Raw genomic sequence first — 15,244 nt, forward strand, 5'->3', positions numbered from 1 at the left:
GCCCTACTGTCTGTTTTTTTCCCCTCTTCAGGTCAAGACCGAGAACTGAGAACCTTCAACCCAGGTGGCCAGCTGGCCAAACACCTCTGCACCCACACCTATCAGCCGGGGTTCACGGAAACAGACTATTCTTTTATTCCCAAGACTCATGAGCCAAACTCCCTTTTGGATTCTGCCGGACTTGTGACCAAGACCACACTTGCAGCCTTTTTGTGACAGGTACTTTGGACTAAACTGTGAGGAGCGCTGGGCTGTCATTATGAGCTGCTTAAAAGATAAGCCATATTAAAGTTGTACTGTCCCAACAGAAGTACTTCTCCTGTAACTATTACATATCAGACCGTGATATACATTTTTAATATATGTTTTGTAGTTCCTAAGTCATAACATATGTATTTGTCTTCTGATATGGATTATTGTGCTAACGCTGACCGTTTTTAAGTAGTTTTTCAAGTTTGTATATGAAATGTAAATCATGCGTGATTGGTGCTTTTTTATGACATGCATACATCTCTAAGTGATTGTACATGTATTGGAAGGTGACTTTTTCCACTACTCTCTGGTCACACACACTCAAATGTATTGTACACTTAAAGGATCACATTGTTCTTCCTCACCGCCACATTATAATTAATTTACTCCAATTCAGAGAAATGAACAGTCTTAGTTCATTAAACTTAAGACATTCTATGACAGCATTCTTAAAAAAGATTGTCCGATGTAACACATTTTCCTTTATTTCCCTAAAATGCCGACTTAGGCACGCTGCTCGGTTTGAAAGGCTTTCGTAACTTAGCTTGTCATGGTGGCGCGCACTCGCGCATCACTCTCTTCACACCAACTGTCCACTGGAACACTGGTTTACGAAATTCACTTGAATGACGTGGCGCATTATCTGCGTGCACGCTCATGTTTCGGCCACATCTTTAACTGATCTTTGACCAGTCTACACGCTCAATACTGAGGACAAGGCACCGCATCAGAGGTCCCATTTATTCCCTCTTGTGTTAAAGCTAATAAGGTGAGCTGCTTGACGGGGCTAGGCTCTCCCCCATTCTTAAGCATCGTATTTATGATCTTTGCCTTCGGTGCTTTGAACCATATTTACTTTGTTGCAGAGAATCCCTTGTGGATCTCCGAGAGATCTGTGAAACCTCTGCTTGGGGCCTAACATTTGTAGTATCCTTGTGGTACAGGTCCCATTTAAGACCCACCTTGTTTCTGGATACACTTGATCCATTGCACTCTATGGCATCACAAGGAGGTGAGCCTTTACCCTTCCTTCCTCCAATCTCACCAATGTATGTTCGTTTTTTTACATCACATTGTGACTGAGGATGTATTGTTTTATAGGGTCGCTTTTTCCAAGCATAGCATCAAGCAACTTGATGCTACTACTTTGATCAGGTGAGATTTCACTGGCTACCCCTTTTTATCCATCACGTTTGTTTATTCTGCTCTATCACGGATACACATTATCCTTCATCATGAGCTGTATTTACATGCAGTCCTGAGGAAGACCCGCTGTGATGTTTTTCTTGAATACACATTGTTGAAAGGGTTAAAACATTGACAAAATGAATAGGTGTTCCGTACCAACGTCTCTCATATCTACCGCCAAGAGTTGAGGACAAGTTTGAGTATTCCAAGGAGCCTAATTAAGTGTTTTTGTGTTTTCTGTACATTGTCATGTGCTTTGTATTATGTTACATGTGAATAACACTTTGTTTGGCACTAACTTATGTTATACATGTTGCATAACAGTCCTGTGATTTTGATATGTAACACTTGTGTCTTTCCACAATATATGAATATTAATATACCGTGCAAAGTACAGTTTTTGTGTCAGTGTTGGTTATTTCATTTTTGGTAATATACGTTTCACACCATTCATTGGCAATTCCAGGTTAAGCAGGATATAAATGTTTGAACTTGAAAGAAATTGTGCTTTTTCCTACAGAACCAATTTTTATATACTAGTAATTCCTCATGTTCCGCGGGACACTGGGAAACTCCATTAGTATTACTAGCCCGGACACATCAGGGCAGGAAAGCTCAAAATGCTGGTGGTTATTCGGACCTTGAATCCCAAGCACCTTGAGTCGTAAAGGGCACCTTTTACAACCGCTTGCAAGTATATGTATAAAGTACATGTCTTTCTTCCCATAGGATAACATTCCCGCGTTTGAGGCTCATATCTCTGTTATTTGAGCATTTTAACTGTTTCTGTATAAAATTCATATATCTGAAACTACAGACAAACTCTCGATATTCAAGTCTCGTGGGGAGGACGGGTTTCTGGGGACGAGTTCTACAAAGCTGGGAAGGACCACCTTGTGCCTCACCTGATGTGGGCCTACCAGGAGGATGAGGAGGCGGACACATTGTGGGCCATCTCCAACAAAGCGACAATCACCCTCCTCCCTAAGGCCGGTAAGGAGCCCCTGGACTTTCCCCAGTTGCAACCTGATTTTGCTGCTCAATGTCGATATGAAGGTACTGGCCAAGGCGCTAACTATTCATCTGGGTAAGGTTATATCACTCCTGATCCATGAGTCCCGGGTGGGTTATGTCTCGGGCCGTCGCTTTTTAGACCACCTCCGCTTTCTGTCTCACCTGCTACAGCAGATGAAGGATGACCCTCTGAATTTTTGGCATTTGATCGGGTTGACTGATGCTATATACCCAATAAAAGCAATGCAAAACATTACATTTGGGTGGTTATTACTCTCTTTTTTGTGGCGTCAAACAACAGAATTCACTTCTCCTTTCGATCCACAGAGCCAAAAATCATCTGAAGTGCCACAATATACTAAAATATATTCTAAAATGTGTTCCCTCGATAACTCTCCAGATGACTTCACTGGTTGACAGTAAAATCCAATGCCACAACTCAATATTGCAAAAGTATGATTTACAAACTTAAAAGTCATAGCTGGCAGGGCAGCTGTTGCGAACTAATGTACATTAAACTTCAGAGATCAGTGTGTACTTGATTGCCAAAACAACGTGTCATGATCACCAGGTAATCCACAGGAAATATTCTCTTGTATGTACACATCCATGAGCACAAAGTTTAAGTTTTGTGGTTATGCTTTTTAAATGTTTTGTACCTTCCACTTTCTTGGGCCCTGTCGATGATGGTGATATTTGGGGAGAAGTTTTCTTCTCCTCCCATTTCTCAGTTTGTTCTGTGGGTCTCTCCTCCCTTCTGTTTGATAAGATGCAAGAGGCCTGCTCCTGCAATCGAGGTTCAACGGAGGGACCCAGCCAGCAGGTTGGCGAAGACGGTGTGACTTCTTTGGCAGGTGCGGCTGGTTCTGCAAAAAAATACAAATCCATGTTTAACGTGTGTTTGTTCAATGACAAATTCTAAACGCAGATAAGTCTCAAATGTTTGCTGATTTTGGCTATATCTCAACCTCACTCACAGATGCTTTTCCATATTATTTGAAAATGTTATCCAAGCTACCTAGTCTAACCAGTATTTTCCACATCCTGACCACTAGATATCAAGTCCTCTCTAACATATCCCTCGACAATCTACAAATCACATACTGCTTAAGTGTGAACATTGCATTATAACATAATTTTCCTTTCACTACTCACAGGCTTCTAATCCACAGTATAGAGGGTCTAAACCTGTTTAAAGGTCTACAAGGGCTGAATTTACTAGTATTTGTGAGGAAAAGGCTCCCACCTCAGAGTGGTTGTCTACAGGTTTTCTTTTCTGTAAAAATCTACATTTTGTACAATTCTACTTTTTGAAAGGATACCACAAAAATGCAAGTTATGTGAGTGATGCATTTAAACCAATGACCGCATGTAGCACTCTCTCTTTGTGGAACGTTCAGGCAGTACTTTCGACAATGTGTGTGGTAAGAGTGATAGCGAGAAGACAAACTTGTGATGGGCTTCCAACCTTGGAGCACCACGTCTTCTTTAAGAAAGGAAGAACAAAAACAATGGCAGAACCTAGTAAAAGTAAGGCATGAGCCCATTGAGTGAAGATTGTGATTTGCCTATTTATCCACTTCGACAGAGATTACAAAAGCAAAATGTTGGCCAGTGCCCTGAAAACCATATCAAATGCCTGTAACCTGATCTGTTGTCTGTAGTCTACTCAGCAAAGCTAAGTGTTCCCCTGAGATTGAGATTTAAATAGACCCCATATAAAGCAAATAAAAGCTAAGGTGAACCTTCATAATCAAAGAAGACTGCAAAATGTGCTGTCAAAGATAGCTTTATGGTTTGAAATAACAAGTAGGGTTTAAACAAGAGGGGAGTGATTCTGTTAAGAATCAGTGCAAATAGATACAAGTAAAATACCTCTATAACCATAAATCAGACTTTTACTTTTGCCTCCGTAGTCCTTTTTATTAACTCTGGGCCTTGAGTAATTTCTCATATCTTTTTTTGTATATTTTTCGGTTCCTTAGACCAATATATTTTAAACATACCCTTAGAATTATATCAAAAGAAGCATTGCAATTGTGACAAGAGTAAAGAAAGACAGTATGCCATTAGTTTGCGTTACAACCTTTTCAGGCCTTACAAATGAGGTGAAAAAAATCGTAAGGAATAACTTGAACACAGTAAAGGTCTCCTACCATTCGTGCAGGCACCTATTTTTGCTTTAAAAAATAACAGATGCATCAGAGACAAGCTAGTACGAGCCAACACCACCGAAAAGAAAGAAGTACAATCCTTAAGAATCATGCGGTCTCTCCCACCAATAAAGGGACATAGAAGATGTGGAAACTGTATATTGTGTGAAAGCACAATAGAAGGCCCACAATTTACATATGACCACAAATATATCAAACATGAGGAGTTTACAAATTGTAACACACAATGTAATCTACTATGTAGTTTGTCCATGCTCAAAGGCATATATTGGGAAGACAACGCAACCAATTAAAAAGAGAATAACACAACATCGTTCGAAAATAAGATGCAAAACTTTGAATGCACCCATGGTATCACACTGTATCGACAAAGGTCATGGCCCCAATGATATTAGATGGACGGTACTCAGGCATGTTATTGGAATGAATATCGAAAGTTCCCTATCAAGAATGGAAGCAAAAACAATCCTGTATTTGGGGACGATTGAAAATAGATTGAACAAAATGACTGAGATGACACACTGTGGCTAGAACTAATTAGAGTGAAGTTGTTGCACACAGTAGAAATGGACCTAACTAATAAAAAGGCTTTAGTTTGCCAAGACCAAGATTGGGCTTAGAAAAATAAAGCATTCTATATTAAATTATATATCCCCAGATTATAGGGTGATCGACTACCACGTCTGTCTCAATACTTTGAACGGATTTCATAAAACAGTCTGATGAAAACGTGAATATGCAAATAAATTGTTAGTTACCACGGCAATTGTACATGCCTGAACTGGAAGTCAGGCAAGGTACACGTATCAACGTACCAGGTATCATAGAACCAGAAGCCAGGCTAAATCCGGCTGCAAGTACACACATGCATAAACTAAGACATACATCAGGACGCCGGAAAAGATTTGGGAAGTTTAAATAACGGCAAAGCGGCGTCCCGCTCCACTCGCGAAGAACCATAGAGGATTTTCCATGTTAATGATCCTAGACGGAGAAGAAACCAAGAGAAATCACTAAATCAGGTACACATGATCGTATAAATGCTGAATCGCTGAAACTTATTTCTCAGGAGAATGGGCAAAGCACGGGTGTAGAGCTGCAGGTTAACAGATCTGGGAAGTCACGTTTTAACTGTCATGCATGTATGCACAACGTTGAACTCCCAAGCACCGAACCGTGAACGAAGAGAAGGGTGCACATCATACACTCGATGTTTAAATTACGGCCAGGCATTACCGTTGATACTAGAACACAGCTACGGTCACATAATATCACAAGTATTATAACGCTCCGGACCACAATATCGAATCCTACTTCACGTAATGAAGACAGAAGCAACTAAGAGTCCTTTAATCATATATGTCACGCCCCTGACATCACAATGCACAATGGTGATAGTGCACGCCATATATCGTAAAAACTATGCATTAGCACTTAAAATCTTTTTGAATGTCGAAAAAAGTGGTATTGAGATCATTATACGTACCATCAAAATCATAACCGGTATGTTTTAAGTCCTATATATTGAGACCCTTCTAGTGTAAAACAACAAGACACTTTATAAAGTTAGTGATGCCATATTATATTGTTTCTATTGATACAGGCTGTGAAATACTTTCACCACAGCAAAGGACAAGGAATTGGTACGTAAGTTGCAAAATGCAACCGAATTGTAACAAATACAGTACAAAGCACAGTTTTTTGAATACATATATCTTTATTTATACAGGCATGCTGTCCTATGTGAAAACTTCACCGCCCTGATGAAGACCTTCGCACAAGCACTCTGTTGTGTTTCCCCTCAATGAAGGTCGAAACACGTTGGCTCTCTATAGTTTAGAGGCTCAGAGCAAATACGGACAAACATTCACCAAATAGAGGGCATCTTGAGTCAGAAAGCTTAAATTCTAGCCTTTGAATTCACAAAATTGTCCCTGACCTCTATAGGACCTAGAGTACAGTTTCAGTTGCGGACCCAATAGGAAAGGTTCCAACAATGATTAGAAATGTGTAGGACAAAAACAGATCCAAAAAATGTATATTTGTTTATATGTTTTCTATCTTCGTTGTTTTTGTACTGTTTGTATTGTACATATGTAAGTAATGTAAATATTGTCACAATTGCAATGCTTCTTTTGATATAATTCTAAGGGTATGTTTAAAATATAATGGTCTAAGGAACCGAAAAATATAAAAATAAAAAGAATTGAGAAATTACTCAAGGCCCAGAGTTAATAAAAAAAGACTACTGAGGCAAAAGTCTGATTTATGGTTTCAGAGGTATTTTGCTTATACCTATTTGAAAAAACAGGTAGGAACCTTAAATTAAGCGCCTGCGTCACATCAACTTTCTAGGTAAAAAGGAGGTGCAAAAGTCACATTACTTGCCTCTGATGGCAGTCTCAGGTGCTCCACTTGACCCAAAAGCTCTTGCAATAGCTCCAGCACCTTGGCAGGTAATACCACTGGCCCCTTGCAATTCAGTTTCATCTCCAGACATGACGAGGCAGAGCTGTATATGGGTGGAAACCTTGAGCGCTTATCTTAATTCAATTATTTTCTCTTCCACATTCTCAGACGACGAGCATAACTGAGTGGGGAATTATTAAGATTGCAAGTTCATTCAAAGTCTATTCCACAGATTGGGGTGAAACTACGTAATCTACGTTAAGAAAGAGTGCTTCAATAGCCCAGCCACTTATTCTTCTCATGGATATTTCTAATCACAGATTTCTCACCTGACGAATTAATAAAGTAATATCACCTTTCAAGGGAGTGTGTCTGAGTAGTGGGCCTTACATCAGGGAGCAGCACTCAAAGGGCTAATTTGACCCTCCATTCAGACTCTAGTATAAATGTAGCAAAGCCTGGTGAATGTGAACAAATGAGACAGTGGCTGCAACTGGCTGATGTCCAAAATGGGAACCTCCCAAGCTAGGACAGTAATCACTGCTTCTGTCCTGATGGAACAAGCCCTAATACCCTTAAGAGGATCCGAATTTGCCAAGGCAATACACAGTCTAATCCAAAGGACAATCCATAGCGATGCAGTCTACTTTTAGGTAGAGTTTCAATTTTTTACCTCGACAAATCCAACAAACTGATGTTCATCCCCCCAGTACTACTTAGCTCTACCACGTCAGAAGCTAACGGCCTGCTGTAGATTCAACTGTTGAAGCCTCTACTCCACCTCATAAAAATTTGGAAACGAGGGGAGCATGATGGACTGACGCAATCAAATCACTTCAAGTTGACAGGATGCATGGGCTAAAGTACCCGTTTGTCAGGAAAAAAGGTACAATAAAGATGTTGAACTGACAAGTCCTGTGGCTCACTAACTCTCCGCAAAGAAATTATCCCAATGAGAAATACAGTGTTAATGTCAGAAGTGAAGAGGGGTGAAAGAGTGCACATCAAGGTTAGAACCAAATTAAGGTCCTACAGTGTCCTGATGAAGGAGTGGGGGGAGAAATATGTGAAAGCACTTTTCTGCTTAAACAAAGCTAGTAGGATAGTATTGACTTTTGGTGCTTCCTATTTGCACATGTGAAATGGCTGCTGCACTGAACACTTTACGTATAGTTTTTATTTGCCCTAAATTTGCCAATCTACGTCACAAGTACATACAGTCCCTATTTTTCTCAATGGACATTGTACAAGTATGGCCTGCTTTATTACATCTCCAATCTCTAACGAGTTATGTTTGCTTTTATGTATCATGGTTCTTAGCAAGGGTGCTTCAATCTGCCTTGTGACATTTGAGGTACTATTTTAAGGTGATTTTATTGATCTGCTGTTTATGACTTTTATGTACTTTTATGATTTACTGCGTTAAATCAAATAAAGTATTCTGAGGATGATTAAACAAACAAGCATTGACATAGCCAATAGGTCTTGCCTTTGGGACCTTATAAGTGTTTAGCCATGCAACAGTTGGTGTTGCACCAAGGATATTGTGCTGGATAACCAAACACTTATAAGGTCCCAAAGGCGAGACCTATTGGCTATGCCAATGCTGGTTATTTCAGGTGCTCAAGGGTGGCTGTAAGTAAAGGCTTCCAGAGGGGAGTACCAGGAACAAACCCATCGAAGCGCTGCTGCCTGTGTTGTACAGAGTGGTACCTGTGGCCGGCGGCACCTTATCGCCTCCTTCACCGACCTCGTGCTGACCCGGAGTGGGAGAAGCCTGCAAAGAGAGCAAGCCAGGTTCGTTTACTAAAGGACGTAAGACGTCAAGCAAACACCACAGAATGAGCGCGGCAACGCGCTGCTCTTTCCCTCTGCTCTTTTCCTCTCGTGGTAAAGTACATGTTAACTGCGACAACAGATTTCAAAACAGTAGCCTAGATACACAGAGATACACAAACTGAGACGGCTCACCGCAAGCCTGCAGCAATACAACTCTGTGTAAGGGCCTCCATAATAATAAAACCGAGCTCTTCATGTCAGCAGTACACCTATGCATTTCCCACAATCCCCTTGCACTAAACGCGCGCACCTGTAAACAAAGTACTCGCAAAGCCCAGAATTTTTGTGTTTCAGAATATTTTCCGTGTTGCCCTAACAAAGCCTTAAGTTTGGGTCCATTCAGCACCAGTGTAGCCGAGCACAACTCGAACTTCCCACTGAAAACATGGTCTTGGGTGGATGAACGTTTTTCCAGGAAGTTATTTCCTGAAGCAAAAAATTTGAGTAAAGACTAAGTTCAGTTGTTTAAAGGTCACCCTAGAGCTTTGAATGAAGGGTCTGCTTTCCTTCTAGGGATTTGATTTTGCCTACTGCTTCAAGCAAACACTAACAGTTAAAGCCTAAATATGAACTACTATTTTACGTAAGCAGAATACAAATGTAACTTTTGACAAACTACACCTCCGCATATTTGTAATACAATAAAAAAACCAAGCAAGCGAAAAGAAAAGAAAAAAAAAGTGATCGCGAGCAAGAAGTTGAGCTGCGACTTGAGCGAAAGTGATCTCGATGCACTTAATGACCCGTGAAAGACAGATGGCGGCTGCGCGCGTGCACGCTCGCGTGAACGCAAGCGCTAGGTCAGCCAAAGAGTGGGGTAGCACTTTGAAAACCCACCCACTAAATGTGTCGCAGCACATGCGCTGGCTCAGCGAGACCTAAAAAAGCATCAAAACTTGATATATGCATAATGGGGGTTGATCAGGAAAACTGAGAAAGCATAAAATACAGATAAGAAAACCATGCCTACATCAATGTCTTGCAGGACCACAGACAATACAAATATAAGATAAGAGTTTTGCCTACGACATTTTGTTTCTCTGCATACAAGGCAGCACATTTAACCCAACAGGCTGAGTTAAAGAATTCAGTGGAAAGGCAGCCAGAATAAAATGTACTACTTCTGATGGAAGGTCAAAATCTCAGTTGGTTCTGCTTAATCTTCAGGAATGGAGGTGAAAATGGAGCATTTTGGCCTGCTGTTGGGACAACAAGTCATCCCAAAGAGGAAGTTGAAGTGGGGGGCTGAGGCTCAGAGTCAGCAGTTCAATAAACAAAACTCTTAGTGCCCAATCCAGGGCCCAATGGGTAAGCTGTCCACTGTCCTACTTGACTTTTCCAAGAATCCGCGAGATCAAAGGCGGCGGACAAAACACATACAGGAGGCCAAAATCCCTCAGAAGACAGAATGCGTCTTCTAAAGAACCTTGAGGAGGAAACTCTAGAGTATAGACTGCTGCACATTGAGTATTTTCAGCAATAGGAAAAATAACTACAGAGGGCACATCCCACTGGGTGAATAAGCCATGCACAAGTTCGGAGTTAACAACCAACTAATGGTCACCAAGACCATACTGGACGAGGTAGTCTGATCTCATATTGAAGAATCCTGCCAGGTGACTGACCTAAAGGGCAAGTTCTTGTTGTGCCAACCATATTCATAACCTCACAGACTCTTGAATGAGAACACATAGCCTCACTCCACCCTCACTATTGCAGTACCACATGGCGGTCGTGTTATCTGTCAGTACCTGGTTAGACCAGACCTTGATGGAAAGTAGCAAGACTTTGAAGGCCAGCCAGAGATTGAGCAGCTCTAAAAGACTGATGGGGTAGCACTACTGCATAAGAGACCAGAGGCCACTAATATCTACCTGCCTACAAAATGTAATCATCTGTTAATGGTGTGACACCTGGAGAAGGTCAGGAGAACGATCTGCAGCACGTCAAGTTTGTTTACGTCATCCACCACTGAAGAACCACTAAAAGATCTGGACTAACACATTGGAGATGCAGATCCTGTCCGTGAAGCATATCCAACACTGGGCCCACTGCACAGAAGGTTTCACTAAAATACTCTTATGTGCCAACAATGATAAGGAACCGCATCAAGCATTACTTTTAATGTTCGGACAGTAGCTCTTGCTTGAAACATATTGATCATATTCTGAATGTCAGACTATCTGTTGTCAAAGAAAAGGTTTCAGAGCACCCATATCCAGAATGGCCACAATGAGGAGCAGCTCGTAGAATGGAAGAAAATGGGACTTGGCTTACTTGATGGAAAGTCCCTGAGCAGGCAGCAACACTGAAAACAGCGCGTCAAGCAAGCCTTCAACAGCTAGCCATCAATGTGCATGCATCTGCTACCTACAACATGAAGTAATCACTGACAACCTCTGAAAGCAGAGGGCTCAATGTCAGACCGAAGAGCAAGACTGAATTGGAAGTGGTTCAATCCTCCTACAAAGCAGAATTATTTCCTGTGAGACTTCAAGATCTGTACTTAAGTAAGCGTCGTACAGGTCCAAAGTCACCATCTAGTGCTTGGGGCCCAAAGGCAACAAACTTGTGCAAGTATCATTATTTTCTCCTTTTTGAGAAACAATTACAGCACCCTGAGATCCAAAATAGATCTCTAGCCCCTGTCCTACTTGGGGATCAGGAAATTAGGAGAATAGTACCTCAATGTGAGGGTGGATTTTCAGAAAGGGAAGAGCATAACCCTTTTGAACAATCTTGGTCCAATGTAGTGAGTATATTGGGGTAAGCAAAGCTGGATTAAGCCCACCACTGGTATCGAAAGCCTGGACAGACTGTGAGGGCTGTCTCTGGTGCTAATCAAGGACCCTTAGATATCCATTTTTCTGGACTGCTAATGGAATTGGAGAGCGTGGGAAAGAACCCCCAGGGAACGGTCTTTAAAATTTTCAAGGGCCACATCTGCTTTCTAACAACACAGCAAGATCCATCAAAGGTCATGTCCATTAGAGAGGCTTGTCTCAGTGGAAAACAATCAAGCATGGCGTCTGAATAGGACACCGGCACCCATGGTCCAAGCAACAGAACAGTGGTGTCCAGGTCACACAGTAAAATATATTTAGTGGCATTCTCACCATCCTGTACTGTGTGTTCAAAGGTATTTCTCCACCCCTCACGCAGAAGGAGGTAAAACCTATCTTGTCATGTCCCAAGGGTGTGTGTATAGTGATCCAGAAGAGAAATGGCGTTAAAAGAGAAGCAGGGTTGAACAATGCTCAACTCAGACTACCAAAAATAGCTCAAATCAGAAAATCAGAACTTAAAGGACAGTAGTGTCTTGTGAGTCAATTGTACAGGCTGTAAACTTTCACTTTAAGAGCGATAAATCCTGGCTTTGATGAACTACACAACCCACTGGCATTTAGGAGATCAAGGTATGAGCCAGCAGTAGATTAACAGGAAGGGAACAAATTAACTTCCTCTTCATTATTGTACTTGTTATGAGAAAGATGTTCAAGGACTTAAACAGCACCAGAATCGGAGCAAAAAAGAGCTAACAATTTCCTTATGTGTTGCTGCATAGCAGCTCTATACTGGTCTTTATTAATGGGTAGCTGGTTATGGATTTTAAAATGGACTCCAAACCACTACCAGCTCTACCATATTCGGGGAAGGAAACTGATTGGAGTACAACCGGCGGTGCCCTAAGCACTGGAGTGCTGCTGCTGTCCAGTGCTGATGCAAAAAGAACTGTTGATGGACCGAATGCAGAACAATGTCATACATTCACCCCAGTACAGAGATCTGGGCCTAAATCCATAGTTTTGTTTGCTCACCATGCCATTCCAGTTTGGACCCAGCCATATGCAAATCAGTCTTGACCCTGTGCCCAATGGGAACAGTCCAGCCCGAACTGCCAAGCCAGGTCCTCCCTGGACTGGAAACAAGCATCCTAGGACCGGTTTTGGGGTTTCACCCCTCTTCAGCCAGGATAGCTTGATTCCAGTGGCATGGAGAGCATTTAACCCAGATCTCTTGACTGGGGGTGAATGTTTTGATTTGTTCTGCATTCCGTCCATCAATTGTGTGTCCAGTGCTGATGGCACGTCTTTGAAGGCCAAGAATAGATGCTGAGTTGATGATAACCTGGGGAACTCTGAGTACATCAACTCAGATGCAATGCTTTATCTGGAGGCAGAGTTAAATGCCCCAGTCAGGCTTCTCGAACACAGACAATGCGACCCTGCCCTGGAGCCATGTCTAGAAACGGAAAAACATTTTCCTTTTTTCTTGCGTTTCCTGTTCAACTTGTCTTCAGACTTCGATGTTGACTTACCTGACTGGCTGAGAGAGACAGTGTGACTTGGAATAGGACTGGCCCAGTTTTTTGTGCTTGGCGTTGCAGAGTTTGGGTTCTCACTTACTGATGGCCTTTGAGTTCATATGGGAACATTTGCTGCAGGACCTGGAGTGCTGTTTGTTGACCCCACACCAAAGATGTACCGACATCTTTTTGCATCATGCACAGCTTGAATCCTGTCCTCTTAAAGGGTGCATCCCTGTAACTTAGCCAAAAAAGTCTGAAACAAGATTCACAGCAGCAGTGCTCAATCTATGTCTATGGGTTCTGAAAAATAGGAACAAATGTCAGGAATCGTGCTTTTATGTGGTTCTGTCTTGTCTGGAGAAAGGTTGTAGTCACAACATAAGTGGCTGGTTCTACCTGCCGGGGCAGGAGCTATTGCACGAGTTTCCAGATACCAGATAGGTAAAGTATCTCTGCATCTGTGAAAGATCCAGGAACACATTTCAACCAATAAATGTTTTTTAATATCAATAACATATACAGAACACGAGTAATTAGGCAACATTCATTTATTTTTATTAGATAGATGTAGACAGCCAAACTAAAAACAGTAGCACATTTGGCTGTAGTCCCCACCGCTACATAATTAACTATAAGTGTCCACGTTAAGAGCACACTGGGAAACACAAACAGGCAGAAACAGACAAACACAGACTACCAAGAGCAGAGGAAAATGTTGACATCCACAAGTGAGGCAGGATTGGTGCAATGTACACCAGTAAACAATCCTTAGTGTAAAGAGATAACAGACAAGAAAGTTTAAAGGATTATCCAGCTGTACCCAATTATAACTGAATTACTGAGTCTGCACTTTCTGAAAGTACTGGCACATCCAGAATGGCTGAGAGTGGAGTAATCGGTGCATTTTACCAAATATCTGCCTGCAATCAATTGTAGGTAGGGAGGCTACGTCTATAAGCTGGCAGGTCTATTCATAAGCTACCAGGTCTATTCAACCAAAACCTTTTAAAATCTTTTCCACAAATGCAAAACCAAAATTCATTAGCCACATTCACTTTAACTTACTCCAATTAAAACCGCTGAATAGGGTAACATCGTCTGTACTCAAGAAATGATAGCCTCATTAATCTCACTCTCCACTCACTAAAAGCATTTCACTCACCAAAGCTTCACAAATTCATAGTGAGAGTCATTTTAAAGAGATTATTTTAAGATAATAGACAAGCACTCGGTGGGAAGACTCAGAAAATTATTCAAATCTTCTGAACTCTAGTCCAAACATTTGGGACACGGTCATCGGATAAGATCCATCATTCTGAAGGCCAGAGAACAAGAGGATTATTTATTAAAAATCTCAAGAGATGGTATACATTTGACAGGATTAATCTAGAGGATTACAACTGTTAAATGCATTTTAAGAAACCAAGGTACAATTCAGAACCAAGTCCTAACCAGCTAGCTTATACTCTACTTCAAAATAAAGTTCAGTTTCAAATTCTAACAATTCACCGAGCATTCTCCCATTACAAACGGTCTCATTTCACCACTCGTATACTATTGATCCCTGCCCAGTCCTAACTAGTTATTGTATACTACCACTAGAAACAACATTCTACCACTATAATTGTCCAGATTGCATATCTTACTTCTACATTTTCCAGGTCCTACATTCAAGCAGCGTTCACATTCCATCAGCCAGTACATTTGGTCAGACACCACACATTTCTAGATACTACCCTTGGTTAGACTACTGAAAATACTCACTTTCACGCATTGTCTGACGCTAGATATCAACAACCATTATTTAATGGTAGAATGGTTATTTCGATTAATTCCCCAATATTAGTTACGGTGTAAGAAACAGCAGGTCAAAGTAATTTTAAATCTAAATTTATATGCAAGCCGACCAGAAACTGTGTAACAGAAATTTGACTGTTCTTACTGATTTACGAATAGCTATAAATGACAAACCATAATATATTCAATCCTATCCTATTTATAGTTCATTTTTAGGTCCCGCCTGACGATATGCCATGCACTGCCCTCGCCATGTGAGTGC

At 41.3% G+C, this 15,244-nt stretch overlaps 1 protein-coding gene across 3 annotated transcripts in view; it reads right to left on the reverse strand.

Moving 5' to 3' along the window:
* The window catches only part of GIGYF2 (GRB10 interacting GYF protein 2), a 1,663,629-nt gene that overhangs the window by 848,273 nt on the left and 800,112 nt on the right, over window positions 1-15,244 (reverse strand). For all 3 annotated transcript variants that reach the window (XM_085634698.1, XM_085634699.1, XM_085634697.1), the window contains exon 12: window positions 3,114-3,320. In XM_085634698.1, coding sequence (XP_085490824.1) covers window positions 3,114-3,320 — 207 coding nt within the window. The remainder of the gene's footprint in view (window positions 1-3,113; window positions 3,321-15,244) is intronic.

Source organism: Triturus cristatus, chromosome 11 (genome assembly GCF_964204655.1).
Source record: "Triturus cristatus chromosome 11, aTriCri1.1, whole genome shotgun sequence".
Lineage (NCBI taxonomy): Eukaryota > Metazoa > Chordata > Amphibia > Caudata > Salamandridae > Triturus > Triturus cristatus.